The following is a 26,107-nucleotide window of genomic DNA, read 5'->3' on the forward strand; positions in this document are numbered from 1 at the left end:
TTCAGCTGGCATTTATTGAATACCCACTATGTACCACTTGAAAGAAATTCAAACCTTATATATAATAACTCAATTTTATAAATGGCAGACTATTGTTTTCTACCCATTTTCTCATTGGCTCTTTTATTTTCTTTATTTTCTTTCTTTATTTTTTAAACATCTTTCTTGGAGTATAATTGCTTTACAATGGTGTGTTAGTTTCTGCTTTATAACAAAGTGAATCAGTTATACATATACATATGTTCCCATATCTCTTCCCTCCTGCGTCTCCCTCCCTCCCACCCTCCCTATCCCACCCCTCTAGGTGGTCACAAGCCACCAAGCTGATCTCCCTGTGCTATGCAGCTGCTTCCCACTAGCTATCTATTTTACGTTTGGTAGTGTATATATTTCCATGCCACCCTCTCACTTTGTTACAGCTTACCCTTCCCCCTCCCCATATTCTCAAGTCCATTCTCTAGTAGGTCTGTGTCTTTATTCCCTTCTTGCCCCTTTGTTCTTCACGAACACTTTTTTTTTTAGATTCCATATATATGTGTTAGCATACGGTATTTGATTTTCTTTTTCTGACTTATTTCACTCTGTATGACAGACTCTAGGTCCATCTACCTCACTACAAATACCTCAATTTCATTTCTTTTTATGGCTGAATAATATTCCATTGTATATATGTGCCACATCTTCTTTATCCATTCATCCGATGATGGACACTTAGGTTGCTTCCATGTCCTGGCTGTTGTAAATAGAGCTGTAACGAACATTTTGGTACATGACACTTTTTGAATTATGCTTTTCTCAGGATATATGCCCAGTAGTGGGATTGCTGGGTCGTATGGTAGTTCTATTTGCAGTTTTTTAAGGAACCTCCATACTGTTCTCCATAGTGGCTGTATCAATTTACATTCCCACCAACAGTGCAAGAGGGTTCCTTTTTCTTCACACCCTCTCCAGCATTTATTGTTTCTAGATTTACTGATGATGGCCATTCTGACCAGTGTGAGGTGATATCTCATTGCAGTTTTGATTGGCTATTCTCTAATGATTAATGATGTTGAGCATTCTTTCATGTGTTCGATGGCAATCTGTATATCTTCTTTGGAGAAATGTCTATTTAGGTCTTCTGCCCATTTGTGGATTGGCTTGTTTGTTTTTTTGATACTGAGCTGCATGAGCTGCTTGTAAATTTTGGAGATTAATCCTTTGTCAGTTGCTTCATTTGCAAATATTTTCTCCCATTCTGAGGGTTGCCTTTTCGTCTTGTTTATGGTTTCCTTTGCTGTGCAAAGCTCTTAAGGTTCATTAGGTCCCATTTGTTTATTTTTGTTTTTATTTCCATTTCTCTAGGAAGTCGGTCAAAAAGGATCTTGCTGTGATTTATGTCATAGAGTGTTCTGCCTATGTTTTCTTCTAAGAGTTTGATAGTTTCTGGCCTTACATTTAGGTCTTTAATCCATTTTGAGTTTATTTTTTTGTATGGTGTTAGGGAGTGTTCTAATTCATTCTTTTACATGTAGCTCTCCAGTTTTCCCAGCACCACTTATTGAAGAGGTTGTCTTTTCTCCACTGTATATTCTTGCCTCCTTTAACAAAAATAAGGGGACCATATGTGCGTGGGTTTCTCTCTGGGCTTTCTATCCTGTTCCATTGATCTATATTTCTGTTTTTGTGCCAGTACCATACTGTCTTGATTACTGTAGCTTTGTAGTATAGTCTGAAGTCAGGGAGCCTGATTCCTCCAGCTCCGCTTTTCTTTCTCAAGATTGATTTAGCTACACAGGGTCTTTTGTGTTTCCATACAAATTATGAAATTTTTTGTTCTAGTTCTCATAGCATTGTGGTCAGAAAACATACCTGATACGATTTCAATTTCAGTGCTTGTGAAATATGCCAGTTGTAGCTTGATAGGGATTGCATTGAATCTGTAGATTGCTTTGGGAACTATAGTCATTTTCCCAATGTTGATTCTTCCAATCCAGCAACACGGTATATCTCTCCATCTATTTGTATCATTTTTAATTTCTTTTATCAGTGTATTTTAATTTTCTGCATAGAGGTCTCTTGTCTCATTACATAGGTTTATTCCTAGATATTTTATTCTTTTTGTTGCAATGGTAAATGGCAGTGTCTTCTTAAATTCACTTTCATATTTTTCATCATTAGTGTATAGGAATTCAAGAGATTTCTGTGCACTAATTTTTTATCCTGCTACTTTACCATATTCATTAATTAGCTCTAGTAGTTTTCTGGTAGCATCTTTAGGATTCTCTATGTATAGTATCATGTCATCTACACACAGTGACAGCTTTACTTCTTTTCTGATTTGGATTCCTTTTATTTCTTTTTCTTCTCTGATTGCTCTGGCTAAAACTTCCAAAACTAAGTTGAATAAGAGTGGTGAGAGTGTATTGTTCCTGACCGTAGTGAAAATGGTTTCCGCTTTTCACCATTAAGGACAATGTTGGCTGTGGGTTTGTCATATATGGCCTTTATTATCTTGAGGAAAGTTCCCTCTCTGCTTAGTTTCTGGAGGGTTTTTATCATAAATGGGTGTTGAATTTTGTCAAAAGCTTTCTCTGCATCTATTAAGATGATCATATAGTTTTCCTCCTTCAACTTGTTAATATGGTGTACCACATTGATTGGTTTGCATATATTGAAGAATACTTGCATTCCTGGGATAAACCCCACTTGATCATGGTGTATGATCCTTTTAATGTGCTGTTGGATTCTGTTTGCGAGTAATTTGTTGAGGATTTTTGCATCTATGTTCATCATTGATATTGGCCTGTAGTTTTCTTTCTTTGTGACATCTTTGTCTGGTTTTGGTATCACGGTGATGGTAGCCTCGTAGAATGAGTTTGGGAGTGTTCCTCCCTCTGCTATATTTTGGAAGAGCTTGAGAAGGATAGGTGTTAACACTTCTTTAAATATTTGATAGAATTCGCCTGTGAAGCCATCTGGTCCTGGGCTTTTGTTTGTGGGAAGATTTTTAATCACACTTTCAATTTCAGTGCTTGCGATTGGTCTGTTCATATTTCTATTTCTTTCTGGTTCAGTCTTGGCAGGTTGTGCATTTCTAAGAATTTGTCCATTTCTTCCAGGTTGTCCATTTTATTGGCATAGAGTTGCTTGCAGTAATCTCTCATGATCCTTTGTATTTCTGCAGTGTCAGTTGTTACTTCTCCTTTTTCATTTCTAATTCTATTGATTTTCTCCTTTTTTTCTTGATGAGTCTGGCTAATGGTTTATCAATCTTGTACATATTCTCAAAGAACCAGCTTTTAGTTTTATTGATCTTTGCTATTGTTTTCTTCATTTCTTTTTCATTTATTTTTGATCTGATCTTTATGATTTCCTTCCTTCTGCTAACTTTTGGGGTTTTTGTTCTTCTTTCTCTAATTGCTTTAGGTGTAAGGTTAGGTTGTTTATTTGAGATGTTTCTTGTTTCTTAAGGTAGGATTTTATTGCTATAAACTTCCCTCTTAGAACTGCTTTTGCTGCATCCTATAGGTTTTGGATCATCGTGTTTTCACTGTCATTTGTTTGTAGGTATTTTTGATTTCCTCTTTGATTTATTCAGTGATCTCTTGGTTATTAAATAGTATTGTTTAGCCTCCATGTGTTTGTATTTTTTACAGATTTTTTCCTATAATTGATATCTATTCTCATATCATTGTGGTCAGAAAAGATACCTGATACGATTTCAGTTTTCTTAGACTTACCAAGGCTTGATTTGTGACCCACGATATGATCTATCCTGGAGAATGTTCTATGAGCACTTGAGAAGAATGTGTATTCTGTTGTTTTTGTATGGAATGTCCTATAAATATTAATTAAGTCCATCTTGTTTAATGTACCATTTAAAGCTTGTGTTTCCTTATTTATTTTCATTTTGGATTATCTGTCCATTGGTGACAGTGGGGTGTTAAAGTCCTCTAGTATGATTGTGTTACTAATGATTTCCCCTCTTATGGCTGTTAGTATTTGCCTTATGTATTGAGATGCTCCTATGTTGGGTCCATAAATATTTACAACTGTTATATCTTCTTCTTGGATCAATCCCTTGATCATTATGTAGTGTCCTTCTTTGTCTCTTGTAATAGTCTTTGTTTTAAAGTCTATTTTGTCTGATTTGAGAATTGCTACTCCAGCTTTCTTTTGATTTCCATTTGCATGGAATATCTTTTTCCATCCCCTCACTTTCAGTCTGTATGTGTCCCTAGGTCTGAGGTGAGTCTCTTGTAGACAGCATATATACCAGTCTTGTTTTTGTATCCATTCAGCCAGTCTATGTCTTTTGGTTTGGGTGTTTTATCCATTTACATTTAAGGTAATTATCGATATGTACGTTCCTATTACCATTTTCTTAATTGTTTTAGGTTTGTTATTGTAGGTCCTTTCCTTCCCTTGTGTTTCTTGCCTAGAGAAGTTCCTTTAGCATTTGTTGTAAAGCTGGTTTCGTTGTGCTGAATTCTCTTAGCTCTTGCTTGTCTGCAAAGGTTTTAGTTTCTCCGGCAAATCTGAATGAGATCCTTGCTGGGTAGAGTAATCTTGGTTGAAGGTTTTTCTCCTTCATCACTTTAAATATATCCTGCCACTCCCTTCTGGCTTTCAGAGTTTCTGCTGAAAGATCAGCTGTTTTCCTTATGGGGCTTCCCTTGTGTGTTATTTGTTGTTTTTCCCTTGCTGTTTTTAATATTTTTTCTTTGTATTTAATTTTTGATAGTTTGATTAATTGTGTCTTTGTGTGTTTCTCCTTGAATTTATCCTGTATGGGACTCTCTGTGCTTCCTGGACTTGATTAACTATTTCCTTTCCCATGTTAGGGAAATTTTCAGCTATAATCTCTTCAAATAGTTTCTCAGTCCCTTTGTTTTTCTCTTCTTCTTCTGGGACCCCTATAATTCGAATGTTGGTGCCTTTAATGTTGTCCCAGAGGTCTCTGAGACTGTCCTCAATCCTTTTCATTCTTTTTTCTTTATTCTGCTCTGCAGTTGTTATTTCCACTATTTTACCTTGCAGTTCCCTTATCTGTTCTTCTGCCTCAGTTATTCTGCTATTGATCCCTTTTAGAAAAATTTTTTAAATTAATTTATTTATTTTTGGCTGTGCTGGGTCTTCTTTGCTGTGCGTGGGCTTTCTCTAGTTGTGGCGAGTGGGGTCTACTCTTTGTTGTGGTGTGTGGGCTTCTCATTGCAGTGGCTTCTCTCGTTGCAGGGCACAGGCTCTAGGCACCTGGGCTTCATTAGTTGTGGCACGTGAGCTTCAGTAGTTGTGGCTCACAGGCTCCAGAGTGCAGACTCAGTAGTTGTGGTGCACCAGCTTAGTTTCTCTGCGGCACATGGGATCTTCCCGGACAAGGGCTTGAAACTGTGTCCCCTGCACTGGCAGATGGATTCTTAACCACTGCACCACCAAGGAAGCCCGAGAATTTTTAATTTCATTTATTGTGTTGTTCATCACTGTTTGTTTGCTCTTTAGTTCTTCTAGATCCTTGTTAAACGTTTCTTGTATTTTCTCCATTCTGTTTCCAAGATTTTGGATCATCTTTATTATCATTATTCTTAATTCTTTTTCAGGTAGACTGCTTATTTCCTCTTCATTTGTTAGGTCTGGTGGATTTTTGCCTTGCTCCTTCATCTTCTGTGTGTTTCTCTGTCTTCTCATTTTGCTTAAATTACTGTTTTTAGAGTCTCCTTTCTGCAGGCTGCAGGTTTGTAGTTTCTGTGTTTTTGGTGTCTGTCCCCAGTGTCTAAGGTTGGTTCAGTGGGTTGTGTAGGCTTCCTGGTGGAGGGGACTAATGCCTGTGTTTTGGTGGATGAGACTGGATCTTGTCTTTCTGCTGGGCAGGTCCACATCTGGTGGTGTGTTTTGGGGTGTTTGTGGCCTTATGATGATTTTAGGCAGCCTCTTTGCTAATAGATGGGGTTGTGTTCCTGTCTTGTTTGTTGTTTGGCATAGGGTTTCCAGCGCTGTAGCTTGCTGGTCGTTGAGTGAAGCTGGGTGCTGTTGTTGAGATGGAGATCTCTGGGAGATTTTCCCCATCTGATATTACGTGGAGCTGGGAGGTCTCTTGTGGACCAGTGTCCTGAACTGGGCTCTCCCACCTCAGAGGCACAGCCCTGAATCCTGGCTGGAGCACCAAGAGCCTGTCACCACACGGCTCAGAATAAAAGGGAGAAAAAAAGGAAAGAAAGAAAAGAAAAGAAAAGAAAAGAAAGGAAAGAAAGAAAGAAAGAAAGAAAGAGAGAAAGAATGGAGGGAGGGAGGGAGGGAGGGAGGGAGGGAGGAAGGAAGGAAGGAAGGAAAGAAAGAAAGAAAGGGAAGAATGAAAGAAAGAAAAGGAAAGAAAGAAGATAAAATAAAATAAAGTTATTAAAATATAAAATAAAAAATAATTATTAAAAAAATTTTTATTAGAAAAAAAAATTTTTTTAATTAGAAAGAAGAGAGCAACCAAACCAAAAAACAAGTCCACCAATGATAACAAGAGCTAAAAACTATACTAAAAAAAAAAAAAAAAAAAAAAGGACGGACAGAACCCTAGGGAAAATGATAAAAGCAAAGCTATACAGACAAAATCACACACAGAAGCATACACATACACACTCACAAAAAGAGAAAAAGGGAAAAAATATGCATATCGTTGCTCCCAAAGTCCACCTCCTCAATTTGGGATGATTCGTTGTCTCTTCAGGTATTCCACAGATGCAGGGCACATCAAGTTGACTGTGGAGACTTAATGCTCCTGAGGCTGCTGGTAGAGATTTCCCTTTCTCGTCTTTGTTTGCACAGCTCTTGGGGTTCAGCTTTGGATTTGGATCCACCTCTATGTGTGGGTCGCCTGAGGGCGTCTGTTCTTTGCTCACACAGGACGGGGTTAAAGGAGCAGCTGATTCGGGTGCTCTGGCTCACTCAGGCCGGGGGCAGGGAGGGGTACGGATGCGGGGCAGCCTGCGGCAGCAGAGGCCAGCATGATGTTGCACCAGCCTGAGGCGTGCCATGCGTTCTCCCGGAGAAGTTGTCCCTGGATCCCGGGACCCTGGCAGTGGTGGGCTGCACAGGCTCCCCGGAGGGGAGGTGGGGATAGTGACCTGTGCTCGCACACAGGCTTCTTGGTGGTGGCAACAGCGGCCTTAGTGTCTCATGCCCGTCTCTGGGGTCTGCACTGATAGCCATGGCTCGCACGCGTCTTTGGAGCTCTTTAAGCGGCACTCTTAATCCCTTCTCCTCGTGCACCAGGAAACACAGAGGCAAGAAAAAGTCTCTCGCCTCTTCGGCAGCTCCAGACCTTTTCCGGGACTCCCTCCCGGCTAGCCATGGCGCACTAACCCCTTCAGGCTGTGTTCACGCCGCCAACCCCAGTCCTCTCCCTGCGCTCCGACCGAAGCCCAAGCCTCAGCTCCCAGCCCAGCCCGCCCCGGCGGGTGAGCAGACAAGCCTCTTCGGCTGGTGAGTGCCGGTCGGCACCGATCCTCTGTGCGGGAATCTCTCCGCTTTGCCCTCCGCACCCCTGTTGCTGCGCTCTCCTCCGCGGCTCCGAAGCTTCCCCCCACCTCCCGCCACCCGCAGTCTCCGCCCACGAAGGGGCTTCCTAGTGTGTGGAAACCTTTCCTCCTTCACAGCTCCCTCCCACTGGTGCAGGTCCCATCCCTATTCTTTTGTCTCTGTTTTTTCTTTTTTCTTTTGCCCTACCCAGGTATGTGGGGAGTTTCTTCCCTTTGGGGAGGTCTGAGGTCTTCTGACAGCATTCAGTAGGTGTTCTGTAGGAGTTGTTCCACATGTAGATGTATCTCTGATGTGTTTGTTTGTGGGGAGGAAGGTGATCTCCACATCTTACTCCTCCACCATCTTGAAGCTCCCTCATTGGCTCTTTTAAATATAATTAACAATCACTTGCAATCTAATATTAAAATAGTGCTATAATTGAACTTAGACAGAGAGCCTCCAATCTGTTCCCATCCTGCAATCTCTGTCTAAATTCTTTAAAGAAGCTAGCTTTAGATGATAATACATCTGCTTAATGGCTTCCTTTTGACCCTTTCCTTTCCAACTAATTGAGCTGGCTTATCTCTGCTAAATAAACACATCCCCAGAAAGCACCCACTCACAGCCCCATAGGAAAAGCAGAGTGAGTTTCCTTCACCCATGTGCTTTATAATTTGTACTATCTGAGTGTGGAATCAACCCCTGAAGAATTCGGTAATGGTCTATTAGAAGCATGTCTTCCCTCAAAGCAAAGGGTGAAGGTCATAAGAGTTTTTACGGATACAGGTCTTTCTGTACCTCCCCCCAGTTCTTCAAATTCCCTAACCCATATATTTATGGGCAGTTACTGTATTGTGAAGAGGGCATGATTTACAGGAAGATACAAACTTCTTTGCAAATGCTCCTTGCTGAGTCAGGTTGGGCTATAAGATTAATTTCTACGGAAAGTGAAAATTCTTAAGAGCCTGCCTCCAGTCTACAGAGGGGAAATGGAGGCAAATCCATGAAGAGATATGGGCAGAACTGGCTTCAGCAGATAAAGATGGGAATGGAGTTTCTGTAGAGAACCCTCGCCAGGGCAAAGCAGGGCACGTATGACCGTCCTAGGGTATGCAGGCCCAAGTTTAGTTTAGTTTAGTTTAGTTTTGTTTTGGAGATCCTGTCTATACAAACAACTGGATGCACTCAAAATCAGCATGTCAGCACCATCTCATGTCATGCTGAGGACAAAATACTGCACCAGACCGCAAGAGTGATCTCCTTGCCAGATCATCCCCCTTGAATCGAGGACTGGTCATGGAGTCTCAGGACAGCCCCATATGCGTGTGTTCCAGAGCTTCTCCTCCTCAAGGTATCCAGTCCACCTCACTGAGGTGTTAGGGCATCAGAGAGCACCCTGAAGGGGGAGGAACAGACTGGAGTCCTGTTGATACACTGCCAACCCAAGCCCATCTCAGGCCTAAAGGAGTACTTTACACATTTCCAGGAAGGCTGTCTAAAGTCCTGGGCCTCCTAAGGAACGGGGCCCACAACAGAAGCCCTTCTGAATCAGCTCTAAGGGCATTTCCAGATAAAGGCATGATGAGGACCTTTCCACAGAAGAGGAAGTCAGTCCATTTCATAAGCCCAACACTGGGTCAGAAAGTTCCTCCCACACTGCACTGTTATTGTTGCCACAGACTGTCACCAACTTGAAAGACAGGGTCCACCTTCTGCTGTTTTCAAACCCCCATGCCTAGCACCAAGACAGACACTTACAATGTTGTCAAATAAATGTTAAAAATCCTACTTCAAGGGAAGTTTGATTTTCATTATACAGTAGAGCATCTTAGAGAAATGAATAGTGTCTTGAAATTAGGTTAGAAGGCTTAGTTCAATCTCTCAGTTTCAGTCACCTCATCTTAAAATGAAGGAGCTGGACCAGCAGATCCTTAAGGACCTTCCAACTTTAGATCCTATGACTTGAATATCTATGACTGGCCCTAATCAGGGAGAGATTACTGGCTTCCCAAAAAAGATGAGAGGGATTTAAACCAACAAACCTAGTCACTAAGGTTTAATATATGTAGGAAACTATTCATCCCACCATCAGCTACAGGCTTGGAGTCAGGTGGCAAACGCACTAATCACTCTGTCAGTAAGTTGAGCCTGTGCTGCTCACTCCCAATAAAAGCACTTGTAGGGCTGGGGTGGAATTTTTTTGTTCCTGTTCCAAGGTATCTGAGTCCAAGTGATCGGGGGCACACGGTTTCTGAAACCCCAATGTGAGCCCTTGCTCTGGAGACCACAGAGTCTAATTATATTGAACAGAGAGCAGCAAAATTCACAGAGCCATTAATGGGAGGGGAAGGGGAAAATGAACACCCAGGGAGAAATTCAGTAGCTATTTTGAAAAACAGGAGATTTTGCTTCTTTGTCTCAGTGACAAAGTAGCTGAGTCACCCAATAGCTCATGAGCTCAGGGAACGCATTAGCTTTGGTTGAGTCTGCACTCATCCAAAAAGTGGAATGGTATGATGGTCGGAGAAAGCCCAGAAGGTCTGGCTCTGAAAAAAAAAAGTAGGGATTTTGGGGGAAGGGAAAGGAGGTGCAGGACATATTTTAGAGCTTACAAACTGAAGATGAAATCACCATAAAGAGCTGTCAACGAAGCAAGGCCTAGTAATCCTGAACTCAGGCAAAGCTCAAATGCCAGAGATGCCCTAAGATCAGGACTCTGAAGGGAGAAGATCACTTAAAACTATTCTACGCACAGACAACAAGAGACTAAGCTGAAGAATTTGCTTATGAGGCTTGCGAAAGACCCAACACATCCCTCTTCTCCTCTTGTCGAAGTGTTTGAGCCCAGGTAAAGCACACAGCCTCTGAACACCATGACCTCAAAGAAACCCAGGCGCCCAGGAACTCCTGAGCTTGATGAGTATAACTCACAGCATGAGAACCCTGCTGAAAGCCTGAGAGGACACTGAAGGGGTGTGAATACTGGAAATGCTGTCTTCTGTGAGGGTTAGACCAGCAAGGTCCTGAACAACACATTTCCTGACCTCCTGTCTTCTTGGGAAAGCTCCAGAGAAACTGTAAGTGAAGGATGAAGGAACCACCTCAGCTCACGGATGTCCTGAGTTCCCTTTCTCAAAGGACGGTGCAATGGTCAGGGAATACAATGGAGCTCAAGCTCCAACCTCTGCTAGGAAGACTCAACCCGTTTCTGATTGACTCTGATGTTTTTGAGGCAAGAGAGGCCAACAGAGTTTAAAGTCCTGGGCAATAAACCAATCATAACAGCTGCTAATTCAGCTTCAAAGGTTGGGTTAACTATTACCATGTGAAAATGTGGCCATGCTTTGGAAATAGTTATGTGGACAGACAGTGGAAATTGTCATTATTTTTACCAAGACCCTTAGGTCCACACTGGAAATGAGGGCACAAAGGTACAGAAGGTGTTGAGACATGGAACAAACACAGACTCTTCTAAGGTCACAAGATGAGTCAGTCACAGACAAGCAATTCATCTTTGCCTCAAAAAAATTTTTCTACTTAGTGAATTTGGAAAGCTCAAAGACAGCTTTGGTGCAGATAAACAAACTTGTTCACAGTAGAGCAAGCTACCAAGAGCTAGCTCACCCTGGCCCTGTGTCATTTCTCCCTCCCTGATTCTATAAAAAGCTCCCCCATAAATTCTAAAGCCCCATAAATTCCAGCCGAATGGATTATCAAACCAAATACTGGAGGCCTAGCGCTGTCTCAAATAGGAAGCAAAATTTGAATGTGAATGCTGCCCGTCACATCCCCTCAAACGCAGATCTTTCTCTTCTGCCAATTTCAGTCAGTTTCCCCAGACAACTCTAAGTAAGAGACAAAAGACCCTGTCCAGTGAGACTTTGTTCTCTTTCAAGCTGATGGTTGCTGCTTCTCATTCTCTAGAATGAGTCCCCTCCCGCAAGGCACCTCAGTTCCTCATGAAAGAGAGTTCTGGGTAGACCAGCTACTTCATTTCCCAGACATGTTTAGACATGATAGAACCTCAAATATGAAGTTGGCTTGGTACCAAGGAATAATAAGATAATAAATATGAAGTGCCTACTGTAGCACCCACTCAGTAAATGTTGGCTTTTATTCATCATTAGATAGGTTATTCACAAAATATAAAACTTTTTTAATTGAAGAATTTCTTTTGAATTGAATTAAGAGCCTACCATGGTCCCAGCACTTGGGTAGGACCAATGGATAACAGCAAGATAAATATAATTTGACTTCTACCTTTAGGAGGTTTAGAATTTATATGGGAGAGAAGACACACACGCCAACATGGTACAGAGTCAAATTTGATATATATTACAGGAAAATATGAACAAAGTGCTGGACGAGGGGAAATTCCTTTTGTCTGGTGAGGTGGAGCAGGCACCATAAGGTGGGGTCTGAAGAATGGGGGCACCTTCTGCCATTCAATAAGGCAGGACTGCCTGTCCAGAGGGAGGGAAGCACGTGAGGAAAGATCTGGAACAGGACAGGGCATCCCAGGTGCAGGGGTAGCTGGCTAGAAAGAAAGATGAGAGGAGGACTAAAAGGGAAGCATGGAGATGGAGATAGGGACACAATCTTGATTGCTTTGAAGTCACGAAATACCAGTGGGAGGGCTATAGGAGCTGTCTAGGTCTGAAGAAAACTGCTCAGACTAAAGCAATGGTCATGAAGGAACAGGTGCAAGCCGACACAAATCTATGACAGTAAGACTCTGCCAGCACGGTGGGTATTTGGGAAGTGAGGAAGGCTTGGAATAGCCACCTCCCCTGAGAGTGAGGGCTGGCACAAGGCCACAGAGGGTGAGTGACATTGCTCTGCATGCCCCTTGTCTCTAGAAGGTGTGCGGTTTGTTTCTCTGTCATAAATCTTGCCCTGAATACTATCTGGAGACAGGGTTTTATTGGAGGACAGCTGCATAACTAATTTTAGGTTTGTGCTAGAGAAATAGGGCAGGTTTAATCTCCAGGGCAGGGAGGAGTCATAGTGACACAACGCTGGGCATCTGTTCCTACAGAGGCATCCAAGAATAACTCTCCCGGGGCTTGCTAGCATTTGGAGGCTGACACTCAGTAAAGCTATTCACGTCCCCTGACATGTTACTTCATCCCTGAAAGACCCCTTCAAACCCACAGGTTCTGGCATCCAAGTGGAGTTGAGTAGAACTCATTGGGGTACAACTTAGTTTCTATTTGGGAAACGGAGTTCATGTGAGAAGGTGAGTAGTGGCAGAAATTTCCCATCTGCATGTTCGCCTCTAGCTTTGCTGCCAGATCTGAAGCAGGCAGCCAAGTACCCAATAGCATTTATATTCATAATGAGGAACAATAATTAAAGCACATCAAAGCTTCCAAGATTTTTGACACAATATTTCTTAATGCCCCCAACAAACCTAAGAGGTAGGACTTGATATTCCCACTTTGAGAAATGTAACAGTTTAGTTAAGAAAGGATAAATGACTCGCCAAGGAATCAGCTAGAAAGAGGGCGACAAGGCAGGTCTTCTGATTTTAGCACCTTTGCTCTTGTCTTGCTGCTGGAGGCTGGGGGTAAGGCAGAAAACAAGGCAGCTTTGAGAAAGAATTCAAAAGCAGAGGGAACAGACATTTATTTCGCCTTTGAGAGGAAAGAGCCATACGATGGAGGAGAAAGACTCCCTCTATCATTAAGCAAACTGGTCCATGAGTATGTGCGTTTAGATGGTAACAGAAATTTAAACAAAGTTTAACCGCTTGTGATTGCCTTATATATGGTGGTTTAGAAATCAAATGCTGGAAATAGACTGTGTAAGATACTCCGGTGGTGGTTTAAGAGCTAAGGCTCATGTATCAGACAGGGTTTAAATTCCAGCTCTTTCACTTAAATCCCAGCATGTTACTCAACTTCTTTCAGCTTCAATTTTTTTTTTCCCTGTAAAATTGGGGAGAGTAATAGCACCTGCCTCGCAGAAGAGAGGAGAGGATCAAATGAGATAATGCATGCTAAGAGCTTAGCACGGGGCAGAGCACATAATAAATGCCACGGCAATGACAGCTTTCTCAAAATGATTGGTGGAAAAGCCTCTCCTCTATGGAGGTTTGGTTTTTTTTTTTTTTTTTTGCGGTATGTGGGCCTCTCACTGTTGTGGCCTCTCCCGTTGCGGAGCACAGGCTCCGGGCGCGCAGGCCCAACGGCCATGGCTCACGGGCCCAGCCGCTCCGCGGCACGTGGGATTTTCCCAGATCGGGGCACGAACCCGTGTCCCCTGCATCGGCAGGCGGACTCTCAACCACTGCGCCACCAGGGAAGCCCGGAGGTTTGGTTTTAATTTGGCATTTGGATCAAGAAGGGGACTCATCTTGTCTAACTTTTACAGAACAGACCAGAAATGCAGAAATATGCCCGAGGTCCCTGAAAAGTCATTTTGTCATCAGAAACATCCACCCCTGTTTATCCCTGGGGTTACTTTCCAGGAGAAAAAAAGCAATAGAGATGGCAACTAGCATGAGTCTCTGAGAAGGGGGCTTCTGTGCTTTGTTGCTTACTCCCCCTAGCTCAATCTGAATAGGGAAGGCAATAAAAGCTATCAGGATCCCAGAAGGGAAGGGCCTAGTGCCAAGGTAAGCTGGGAAGGGCTTGCCTAGAGGAGCTCTCCAAACAACATGGTACCCGAGTGAGTACTGTATGATACTGGTATGTGGATGGGCCCAGGAGACATCACTAGATTTTCACATGATGTAGGGTAAGAAACCAAACATTCCTGAGCTGCCAAAGAGATACATGGAGACAACAGCAGATTAGAAGAGTCCTGGTGAGTAAGGCAAAAAGATATGGCTCATGGATTGCTGACCAAAGGACATGTTAAGACTGCATATGTCAGCAGCAAAGGCCTACACACCATGATAAAAACTGAAATATCCAAATCAAACATATTCAAATTGAATAATGGAAGTTTAAGAGGGAAATAAAATATAATATAAAATAAATAAAATAAAATATAAAATAAAATACAGAAAAACCAAGAAAGTTAATTTTTTTGGTCACTGAGCTTGTGACTCTGAAGTTTTATACTTAACTAAATGAGGATCCCTTGACAGAATTTCGTTGAATCCCATTTTGCAATACATTTGCACTTCAGAGAAGAGATTTCTCAAATGAGGCACATGCAACACTGACTCCCAAAAAAAAGGTGGTCTGCAAACAAAAATAGTTCCCTAACCAAATTAGTTTTGGAAAAGGGTATATACTACATACGCATCTTGAATATTCTGAATGTGTGTTGGCTTTATGAAGGCTTTGAGAAGTCTTACACTAAAGAAATATACCTAACTTTGTTTAACCCAGTACTTCTCAATATATTTGATGAGAAATTTTTTTTTTACCAAGATATAATGTTTTTCACTCTAGGAAATGCTGGTGTAGAGAGCTGCAGGTGAGAATGGATGATAATGGCATTACTGTGGTGACCCAAGAAAAAAATAATCAGGTGGAAGATGAGCCAACGATTGATGCTGGGATGCGGAAAATCTCATGGCTGGTCATGGAAATGCTACTTTGCCAAATGACCCCATGTATCTTGGAAACTGGCTGAATTTTTTCTAATATTCTTTCAAGGTCCTCGCTGAGTCACTCCCATAAATGATGGATCTCATTGGTTCCAAATATCTCTGAAGCCTGCGTCTTTAACCATCTCCCTTTTTTTAAGTTTGTGATTCAATTCACTCCACTCCAGGAGGCAGGGCCAGGGAGAATAGGCTGAGTTTCACTTTCCAATCATAAAAACACATCTCAAAACCAGCACACAATCAGAATTTCATATCAGAAATTTAGGAACCCTGAGAGCATCACCTTTCCCTATCATGTCTGGACTGTCTTTTAAGGGCTGTACTCACTATGGTAGAGTCTGTGATTAAAAGAGATACCTGAAGGCTTCACGCAAAAAACAAGGGCCTTTGAGTCAGACAGATCTGGCTGGATTCAAATCCCAACTCTGCCTTTTCCTAGCATTGTGACCTTGGATAAGACTCTCTCCACATCTGAGTTCCCTCATCTGAAAATGAAGATGATATTATATCCATTCAGGTTGTTGTGACAATCCGAGGAAATGATGCATGGGTGGGGAGGGATGCGAGTTGAGACAGGATAAAATCATAGTACCATATCTACAAGGGGGAAGTCATCGCTAAGTGAACTGGAAGCACCAAGCGAATATCTCTGAGACCATTCCCATATCTGTATCTACTACAAAGAAGGCAAAAGTACTAAAAATTGCTCTGTACCTGATTACTCGGGTGCGCTTCTGGGTATAAGGGGTGATGACCTTGAGAAGCAGTTCCATCGCTCCATTAATTCCCAGCATGGCTCCTGTGGTGACTGAGAAAGACAAAAGCACTCTAGTTATTGACCCATCTGAACCAAGTGTAATTTTCAGCATTACAGAATGAGCCTAAAAGATAGGGGAGGTCCGTCACTTTTCTTACCAAAGGCAACTTAAAAGCAGAGAAACTCTATGGTCTTTTATCCCTGGCTTGGAAGTTAAAGATAATCTGAAAAGCACACATTATCTTCCCACACTATCTCTTTCTCAAAAGGGTCCCAAGCCATGAAATTATGTTTTTCATTTTCTGGTGGCCCATTGCCCTACTCCTCTGTATAGTCAATCAGAATAGCCAAGGCAATTGCCGAGCAGAAGATTTTTTCTGTAAGCAGATCTTTGGGTTTCTGGCAACTACTTAAGTTCAAGCTGTTCCACCCACCACCGACTTCCTATATGATACATACATGCATGCACACATACATACATGCGCACACACACACACACACACACACACAAACACACAGAGCCAGTATCTTAAAAAACACTTTCTTAGACGTATTTTGCTGTTTGGAGACTTCACAATGAAGAAAAGTCGTAAGTGGATGGGATAAGTTTCAGTCCAACTTGGGTTGACTTCTTTAAAACTTTAAGAAGCAACCTAATAAAGAAGATAGTGCCCTTTTTGTTCCACCCCGGTTCCAAGTTCCCCTACAACTTTGGCACTCAGATCGCCCATCACTAAAAGGCTAAGGCTTGACTATACCTCTATCTATTAGAATGGCAAAGGAAGAATCAGTTGGTCCTGCTCAGAGGTAACTACCAGAAATTTTTGCCTTTTTGCCCAATTGGATGGCTATAAAAACAGAGTGATAGATCTGAATAATAGAAAGAGACCAAAAGGGGTAGCTGGTCATCCTGGTGGCTTCAGGTGAGTACTTTGGATACAAAACCTCTCATCTCCGATGAGGCCCCAGCCACTCTGCAATATTCCCAGCACCTCACTCCACTCAGCGCACTTTAGGAAGAGCTCTGATCACGTCAAAAATAAGAGGAACCCCCAGGATACAGAATGGAATCTTGGCCCAAGGCAAAACTTTCAGTGGGAGAAGGAAAGAAAGTTATCTTCCAAGGTGTGACTCTTTTTCCTTTCCTCCACTGTACTGTTGTAGTAAAACAGAGACCTATGAATGCCTTGTGCTTTGGGCCAGCTTTGTTCCAGGAAATACGAGTGGAAACAAGGGGGTCAGGGAGAAGCAAAGAGATAAAAACAAGGGAGGCTTATACTGGCTTGCTCCAAGCCTCAGGAAAGGAGGAAAAATGGAAAACTGGAGTCTCTAATACAGTTCAGCTCAGTACAGTCCACCAGAGAGACTGAGGCTGATGTCTTAGTTATCACCAGGAGTGCATGTTCCTGGAATATCCTCTATGCATTCGTCCCTCCTGAGGCTAGTACAGGCAGTCATTGAATGGATCAAAATTCAAGAGTTTGGCATCCTAGTCCTGCCCATCAATCTTCCCTTCCCATGGCTACTAACTCAGTCCTTACTTCTAAATTGGGAAAACATGCTGGAGTAAACTCCTGGCAAATAATTCAGCAAAATTCTAGTATTAAGTAGAGTTAGGGAGGAAATAGTTTTAAGAGCATGAATTCTAGCATGGGAGACTTTAGACTTGGAACTGAAAGAGGATAACAATAAAAAGTCCTCACTAAGTTCTTCCATGCTGGAGGCCTGCCCAAGGTTAGACCTCTGGCACCTCTATAAGCAACCTCACTGGCTATCTGAGAGCTGCCGAAGGGTTCGCTGGCTGTCACAGACCCATTATGGTTCCAGCCAATTCCTTCTGCAGATAGGAGCTGTTTAGAAAACTTGCTGGAACATTCAACAGTAGCTAACAATTCACCAAAGCGACAGCAACCCATGGGCTTCATGAACTCTGCTTGCCTCTCATCAGTAAAGTCAATGTGTAGAGAGTGATCGTATTTTTTTAAATATTTTATGAAACAGACAAATACAAACATACAATAAATGTTGTCTCAGAATAGGAGACACATGGCCACCTCCTCATACCCACAGGCGAATCTCAGCATTTTTCAGAGCTCCCTGCTGAAGGAATTCTTAAGATCTCTACAATCAATGTATATAATGAGAGTAAGTTATTCATCTTAACTATTCTTTATGAAACCAAAAGAAGATACTTCAAATCTCGTGCTGCTGGCAAGCTCCAAATGGGGGTGACACACCTTCTGCCTACTCATTAATAAGAGTTGTCCTTTATACAGAGCCACAACTTCTCACTTAGATTTTCCTTTATTAGAGATGGGTTTGGACAGATTCTTTCAGCCTCTCTCAAATATTCTCTGATTTTCTGGTCAACATACATGAGTGTGAGTGGAGATTCTGTCTGTGAACACGGAGTCAAGCATCTGTCTCATTATTCCCTAGAAATACTTTCTTTTGATTTCTTTTGATGGGTCTTCCATGATTATTCATGGAGTTAACCAATGAAATATGTCCCTACTATTTTGTTAGTTCTGAGGATAGTTACGGAAAAAGGTCACCACCTGTTTACTCCCCTTATGTGTGTGATTCCTATTATTTCAAAGGACTGAGGGAAAAGATTAGAGCAGAGAAGAAAAACTAACACTTACTTAGCAACTATTATGTGATGAGCTTACCCGTGAACATGATCTTACTTATCCCAACCACCAAGTCTATGAGCTCTTATTACAACTGTAATTTTACAGAGGAAGAAGCTGAGGTTAAACAGGTTAAGTGCACACATCATATGACTCTTAAGAAATGAAGTCAGAGTCAAGCCCAGATCTTCTCGGCTCTAAGCTCATGTTCTTTTCTCTAGAGAGTATTACATCTAAATAGTTGTCACTTTTGTTCTGCAGGAAAGGGGCTTAGAAAGGAGCAATAAAAGTCTGTGTTCTTTACACTGAAATAGGTGGTACAGAATATAATCTATTAATAACTGTATCTGTATGGAGAGTGGAAAAAACATGAATTTTGCAGTTAGAAACTTAGTCCTCATGACTTATCTGTATGAACTCAAGCAATTTCTTCATTCTTCTAAGCTTCATTGTCTTTTTTCTTAGTTATGAAATGCTGAGTCTACATACAGGATGGTTATGATTATCAGAAATAATCCAAATCAGGAGATGGCAAATAACATCAACCCATTTGCTATGATATATCAAGTTACCTGAAAGACTATGTTGAGAAGCACTGGGAGATAAACTTTGGTAAAGGATGTCATGAGCAATGAGTGACTTCAGGGACATAGTGGAGAGACTTGTGATGTGAGGGTCACTCTTGACAGCTGTAACACATTGCTCTGTGCCTTGGATATAAGGACTGAATAAAGTCTGCCTTCCCCTGCCACAGGTCTTTTTCATCTCGTAGTACTGACAGAGAGATGTAGAGTGCTAAAATGTTTTAGCTCCCAAGGGAAAACAATATGGACCTCTCACTTCAAGCACTGGCTCAAGAGTTCTCCATGGCTGAGAAGGAGATGAAGAAATAACTTCTTACCTCTACAGTCTCTAGAACATGAGGCTCCTCCTGGTTTATTTATCTTGTTGGGACTACATCTGTCCTCCACCCATGCCCTCCTTCCAACCACACCCCCAAATGGTCTCCAGGTGTCCCAGCCCAGATCTGGAAGCCACCCCCAGAGAGCCACAATTGAGTTGCTTACCACTAAAGGCAAAGACACGCAGAGCCCAGAGACAGTGGAGGAGGTTCTGGCTGTGAGACAGGTTTTTCCTCGCCAGAATCAGTGTCACATCAAGTGCTTCCAATTCCAGTGCCTTCTGTCCAAACTTTTTATCTGTGAACACAGATCAATCCATCTTAGTTGTGTTTCACATTAATTCTGAAGGTTGTATAATGTGTTGGGGAGAGGAAGGCAAAGATGGTGGAGTGAAGATTATCATGGCCAATGAGACTTTTCGGGTCTAGTAGAAAATGCTAATAAGTATGTCCCCACTGGAACCAGATGACTCAAAATAACTAATTGAGGGTATACATATGGTCCATTATTCTTCAAGTAATATTTACATGAAGTCTTGTGGGTTGTATGACTTGCACCCCTGTATGTAAAAATGTTTCTGGTTGTCCTCAAACATGAGCTACAGTTTAGCTGGGTATAAATTTCTTCCTTTAAGACAGTTCCAGAAGTAAGGATACTTAAGTTACATAACATTCAAATGCATTGTGTGAACCTTGATTGGATCCTTCTCTGAACATGTCTGTAAAAGGCATGCTGGGAACATTTGAAGAAACTGGAATGAATATAAATATGTATGCATTGTTAATTTTGTTAGATTTATGACCATGGTATTATGATTATATAGGAAAACATCTCTTTTCAAAGAAATGCACTCAAAAGTATTTAGGAGTAATGCTAACTCTAATTTTCCTTAGAATATTTCAAATAAAAATAAATAGGTTAAGGAAATATGGCAAAATGTTAACAATGGTTAGATCTAAGTGATAAGTATAGAAGAGGTCATCTTTCTATATGGTAGAGAACTTTATAATAAAACATGAAAACATAATTTCAGAAAATAAAATTTTCACCCCAAATTTCTCTAAATTATTGATCCAAATAACCTGATATTCAGTGTTGTGGGTTAGTCATTATTATTTTAATAATTATTAATTATTAATATTATTTAATAATTAGTAATAGCATAAAAAATAAAGGGAAAAGTATTTTTTAATTCTATGCTCCTGGCTCCCACTAGGATAATCTGTGACTGTGCCACCTGTCACATTTGTTTGTGTCCTTTCCAAACTGCAATGCCCAAATCACCATGTTTGTTTTTGCAAGAATACAATCACTACCAGATTCATAGCAGGTGGAAATAAGTAAAACAGAGACAACATCCTAAACCTCATTTACCAATATTTATCTCTGGACCAAAAGACACCGGCAAAGAGATTGTGACTGAACTCATATGACTCATTTCCTTTATCAGAAAAGAAAGATACCTATCTGGCTCCATTCATGAGCAGCCAATCTCATTTCTGTTCTGTTCAGGTCAGCTCCTGACAGCTTGAATGTCAATATCAAGGACTACCATCTTTAATGGCAGAAGGTGTAATTATGACAATAATAATATCAAGGTCCATAACTTGAAAATCACTGCCCTGGTGCATCACTCATCTCTCTTTCTCCTATGAAACCTACATGACTCTTGTCCATCAAGCTTCTGGTGCCACATGCTAAGCAGGCAACATACAACCTTGCTTAATCCTTACAGCAACCCAAGAATTATGTACTGAGACCCATTTTGTAGATGAGAGCCCAATGGTAACTTGCCCAAGGTCACACTGCTAATAAATGTGAAAGCCAGGCCTGAAACCCAGATCTGACGTTCCAGCCTCTGCCATTTACTACCAGGGTGTATATCATGTCTTTTCTGTCTTTTTTTTGGAGTTCACTTGGCCCACTCTTTGTTTTGCTGACTTCTTCTTATCTTTCAAGTTTGGGCTCAAATGTCACCTCTCTCTGTCCACACCATCTTAGAGGAACATCACCTTTTCTTTTCCTTCCAGTTATTATCTAGTTAATTATCATTGTCTGCTATTATCTAGTTAATTATTTACTTTCTGCCCTTCCCCACTTGAATGTAAGTCCCATGTGAGGAGGCCCCTTATCTGTCTTTGTGACAGTGATGTTCCCAGTGTCCAGAACAGTGCACAGCCCTGGGAGACATAGAGTAAAAATCTGTTAATATTCAGTGAATATTGGTTCTATTGGTTTTGTCTGGAACATGCTCATGCAGGTGCTGGCTGATGCCTGGGTCTCAATCATTATATACAATGGAATACTACTCAGCCATAAAAAAGAATGAAATAATGCCATTTGCAGCAACATGGATGGGCCTAGAGATTATCATGCTAAGTGAAGTGCTAAGCCTGTGCTCCGCAACAGGAGAGGCCACAACAGTGAGAGGCCCGCGTACAGCAAAAAAAAAAAAAAAAAAATGTGCTCCAAAAATTCCTAGGGTTGTAGGGAGGTGTTTCAGTCTTCTATGAGGAAAGAGAAATGGATGTGTGGCATAAGTGGAAAGAATTCTAGACCCCCATCTTCTCTTCAACCAAGGAAGCTCCACTTCTATGTGACATACTGTAGTGAGTTGAAAACCATGCCCCAAAATTCATGTCTGCCTGGAACCTCAGAATGTTATCATATTTGCAAATAGAGTCTTTGCAGACTTAATTACTTAAGATAAGATCATACAGATTTGGGTGGGCCCTAAATCCAATGACCAACATCCTTATAAGAGGAGACGACACAAAGAAAGACCCAAGAGTAGAAGGCCATGTGAAGATGGATGCAGAAATTGGAGTGATGTGTCTATAAGCCAAGAAACACCAAGGAATGCTGGAAATTACCAGAATCTAGGAGAGAGACATGTAAGAGATTCTCCCTCAGAGCCTCCAGAAGGAACCAATCTTGCTAACCTCTTAATTTCAGACTTTTAGCCTCCAGAACTGTGAGAAAATAAATTTCTGTTGTTTTAAGCCACCCAGTTTGTGGTAATTCGTTACGGCAGCCCTAGGAAATTAATGCATTTACATAATGAACCTCCATATAAGATGTTATTTGTAGAAACGTTCCATTAATTAATTTATTTATTTATTTTTTGTGGTACGCAGGCCTCTCACTGTTGTGGCCTCTCCCGTTGTGGAGCACAGGCTCCAGACGCGCAGGCTCAGCGGCCATGGCTCACGGGCCCAGCCGCTCCGCAGCATGTGGGATCTTCCCGGACCGGGGCATGAACCCGTGTCCCCTGCATCGGCAGGCGGACTCTCAACCACTGTGCCACCAGGGAAGCCCAGTGTTCTACTTATTTTTTAAGTGACTGAAAACCTCCTTGGAGTATCTCCCCTCTGTCCCCCATATGCCTCATGCCCCATTAGTCCAGGCCTGCTCTGGGTCCTCTCCTAAGCACCTAAGTACCTTGGATTTGCTGACATCTACAAACCTCTCCTGGACCCTCACCTTCCAGGTGAGGCTGAGGCTGGTCCTGCCATCACCACCAAGGTGCCTATACCTCCCTGCTGCTCCTCCCTGTACTCCCCCACAAAAGCTTCCCAAATTGCTCTCATGGTAACATCCCCAGATGCCCTTTCAGTCATCTTTGGGTCCCAGTGGTACCTCGTAGGCCAACTTTGGCCAGCAGCCGGAAGAGGGGCAAGAGGATGTCATAGTCTGGAGAAGCCGTCCTGGCTGTGTCCACCAGGGTCTGCAGAAGGGCTTCGCTACCACCCTTGCTGATCATGTAGCAAATCCTCCGGTCTGTGCCTGAGGGGGAAAGCAGAGGAGCGCTGAGCCTCAAATAACTACCCTCACTTCCTTGGAACAGGAAGCAGACCTCACAGCTAGAGACAGAGCAAGGATTGGTTCATTTCACCCCAGAAACGAAAACTGTGGAGTTCTTGAAGCAACTTGTGTAAAGTTGTGCTATTAGGTAAGGGGCCAGGGTTGTGGGGTGGGGGTGGGGTGTGAAATGCAGAAATAATGGAATATTTCAGAACTTACAGCAGCTGTAATAAGTGGAGCCTAAAATCTACTTTCCTGAGAATCTATTAAGTCTCAGTGTATGTGTGCACTTGTGTTGCATGTATAGAAATATGCATATAGGCTTATGTATAATCATATACTTAATTAAAGAGGGATCAGTATCCCCTCAGCTATAGGTTTGAATCATCTACAAGAGGGTTTGGTTTGATAGCTTATCTGGAATAATTTCATGGATGGTGTTAATGATTATTTGGTGCTGGCCTTCAGTAACAGATGTGTGGTAAATATGGAAACAACCAGAATAATCCCTTGAGAAACAAACATCTAATCATATGTCTAGGGAGTTTGAACAGTGTCTGGGGCTAGGGTAAGGTATATTGGTCTTTCTACCTAAGAATAGTTTTAAACAGCTTGCCCCACGACAAGCTCAAAAGCAGTGATTACATTTCAACTTGGAAGGGGACCCACGTGACTCTCTGTGCACTTGGACAAAGGTGGCCACCAGGGTGGGAGATTATTAGCAAAGAAGACCCTCTGATTTTTCATCCTCTACTAAAGGGGCAATAATCAGTATCTATTTCAGAAGGAGAACTCCAAGGTTTCATTCTAAGAGTTCCAGACACCACTGGACAAATTGAAGGCCGAACTATCACAGAGCACAAGTGGTCTTCACCTACAGAGGGTACCTCACACAGAAGAAGGGAAGTCACCCTGCCATTGGAGAGCAGCACAGCCTATGGAAAAACCTCAGAATGAGTGGACCCTTCCTCCTGAATCTGTAATCTGAGGGTTTGTGGCTTTGGAGCGACATTCACTTTGGTATTGTCTGTTTGGTGATAATACGTCTTTCTAATGCAATGTGACTGGCTACATAGAAGTGAAAACTGAGTAAATGTTGGAATGTCCAAGAAGCTGTGTTTTCCAAGACCCTCACATGGAAATGAGCTAATAGAGGCGTGTCCCAGTTAACTCAGTTGATGCCAATACAGTCATCTCTGTCATCTTATCTCTGAAAATGTAGTGGTTGACCACTCTGCTAAGTCCAGCTCCTGCCTCATCTTCCTGTCTCCATTGGACATATGAAGGGAGCTGCCAATACCTGGCTCTCTAAATGGGCCACGATGAGGGAAGCAGGGGAGGCAACAGGTCGAATTGCTGAGGGCTGGCGGTCCTTGGCCCCAGAAATGAAGTATCATAGAATCACCACCAAGAGTCTAATTCCCTCCTAAGTTTGGATCACTGTAGCGTGAGTGACAAGACTGAAGAGCCCTAAGTACAACCATCCCATGGTGATTCGATCTCTCACAGAAAACTTGAGCTGGAGCAAACCCCCAGGCTACATAGGTCCCTGGGAGACACCACAGCTGCATGCCTCCATGTCCACCATACAAGGGATGAGGGCATGGCTTACTCACCAACGGAAAGCAGATCTCCGAGGATCTGGAGGATGGTCAGGGTGGACTCCCTGTCAGAGGAGCTCTGCAATGAAAGCACAGGCAGTCATTTTTAAGAAGGAAGGCGAGGGTGCAGCCACTATGGAGAACAGTATGGAGGTTCCTTAAGGTTACCATATGATCCAACGATCCCACTCCTGGGCATATATCCAGAAAAGATGAAAACTCTCATTTGAAAAGATACATGCACCCGAATGTTCATTACAGCACTATTTTTTTTTTTTTTTTTTTTTTTTTTTTTTTTTTTTTTGTGGTATGCGGGCCTCTCACTGCTGTGGCCTCTCCCGCTGCGGAGCACAGGCTCCGGACGCGCAGGCTCAGCAGCCATGGCTCACGGGCCCAGCCGCTCCGCGGCATATGGGATCCCCCCAGACCGGGGCACGAACCCGCACCCCCTGCATCGGCAGGCGGACTCCCAACCACTGCGCCACCAGGGAGGCCCTACAGCACTATTTACAATAGCCAGGACATGGAAGCAACCTAAATGTCCAGATGAATGGATAAAGAAGATGTGGTACATATATACAATGGAATACTACTCAGCCATAAAAAAGAATGAAATAATGCCATTTGCAGCAACATGGATGGGCCTAGAGATTATCATGCTAAGTGAAGTAAGCCTGACAGAGAAAGACATATATCATGATATAACTTGTATGTGGAATCTAAAAAATATTATTCAAGTGAACTTATTTACAAAACAGAAATAGACTCGCAGACATAGAAAACAAACTTATGGTTACCAAAGGGGAAAGGTGGGGGGAAAGATAAATTGGGAGTTTGGGATGGACATGTACACACTACTATATATAAAATAGGTAATCAACAAGGACCAACTGTATAACACAGGGAACTGTACTTAATATTCTGTAATAACCTAAATGGGAAAAGAATTTGAAAAAGAATAGATAAATGTGTGTGGATAACTGAATCACTTTGCTGTACACCTGAAACTAACAGAACATTGTAAATCAACTATACTCCAATATAAAATAAAAATTAAGAAAAAGAAGGCAGGCAAAAGAAAGGAGGCGGCATGGTCAGGGTACACATGGGAATGGCAGGGTTGTACTTCCAACTATTGAGAAAGATTTCCTGCCATAAGAGATGGTTGAAGGGTTGTTCCTTAAATAATGACTATGAGAGGATTCACTGAGTTAAGGTCTCAGGGGTTCTGCCACCATATTTAGACTTCAGGACCCTTCTTTGGGGACCCATTTTTTTAGTAACATCAGCAAGATGGGCAAGAGAACAAACATTGATAATTTACACAGAAACAGCAAATGAAAGGGGCTTTGTGGGCC

At 42.1% G+C, this 26,107-nt stretch overlaps 1 protein-coding gene across 1 annotated transcript in view; it reads right to left on the minus strand.

Annotated features, from left to right (window-relative positions):
* Nucleotides 1-26,107, minus strand: part of AGBL1 (AGBL carboxypeptidase 1) — a gene marked incomplete at both ends in the record, with an annotated part of 599,032 nt that overhangs the window by 508,198 nt on the left and 64,727 nt on the right. Inside the window, 4 exons of the mRNA XM_079699372.1 lie at nt 15,767-15,860; nt 19,510-19,641; nt 22,984-23,130; nt 24,765-24,828. Coding sequence (XP_079555498.1) covers nt 15,767-15,860; nt 19,510-19,641; nt 22,984-23,130; nt 24,765-24,828 — 437 coding nt within the window. The remainder of the gene's footprint in view (nt 1-15,766; nt 15,861-19,509; nt 19,642-22,983; nt 23,131-24,764; nt 24,829-26,107) is intronic.

Source organism: Hyperoodon ampullatus (assembly GCF_949752795.1).
Source record: "Hyperoodon ampullatus genome assembly, chromosome: 3".
NCBI classification, from domain to species: Eukaryota; Metazoa; Chordata; class Mammalia; order Artiodactyla; family Ziphiidae; genus Hyperoodon; species Hyperoodon ampullatus.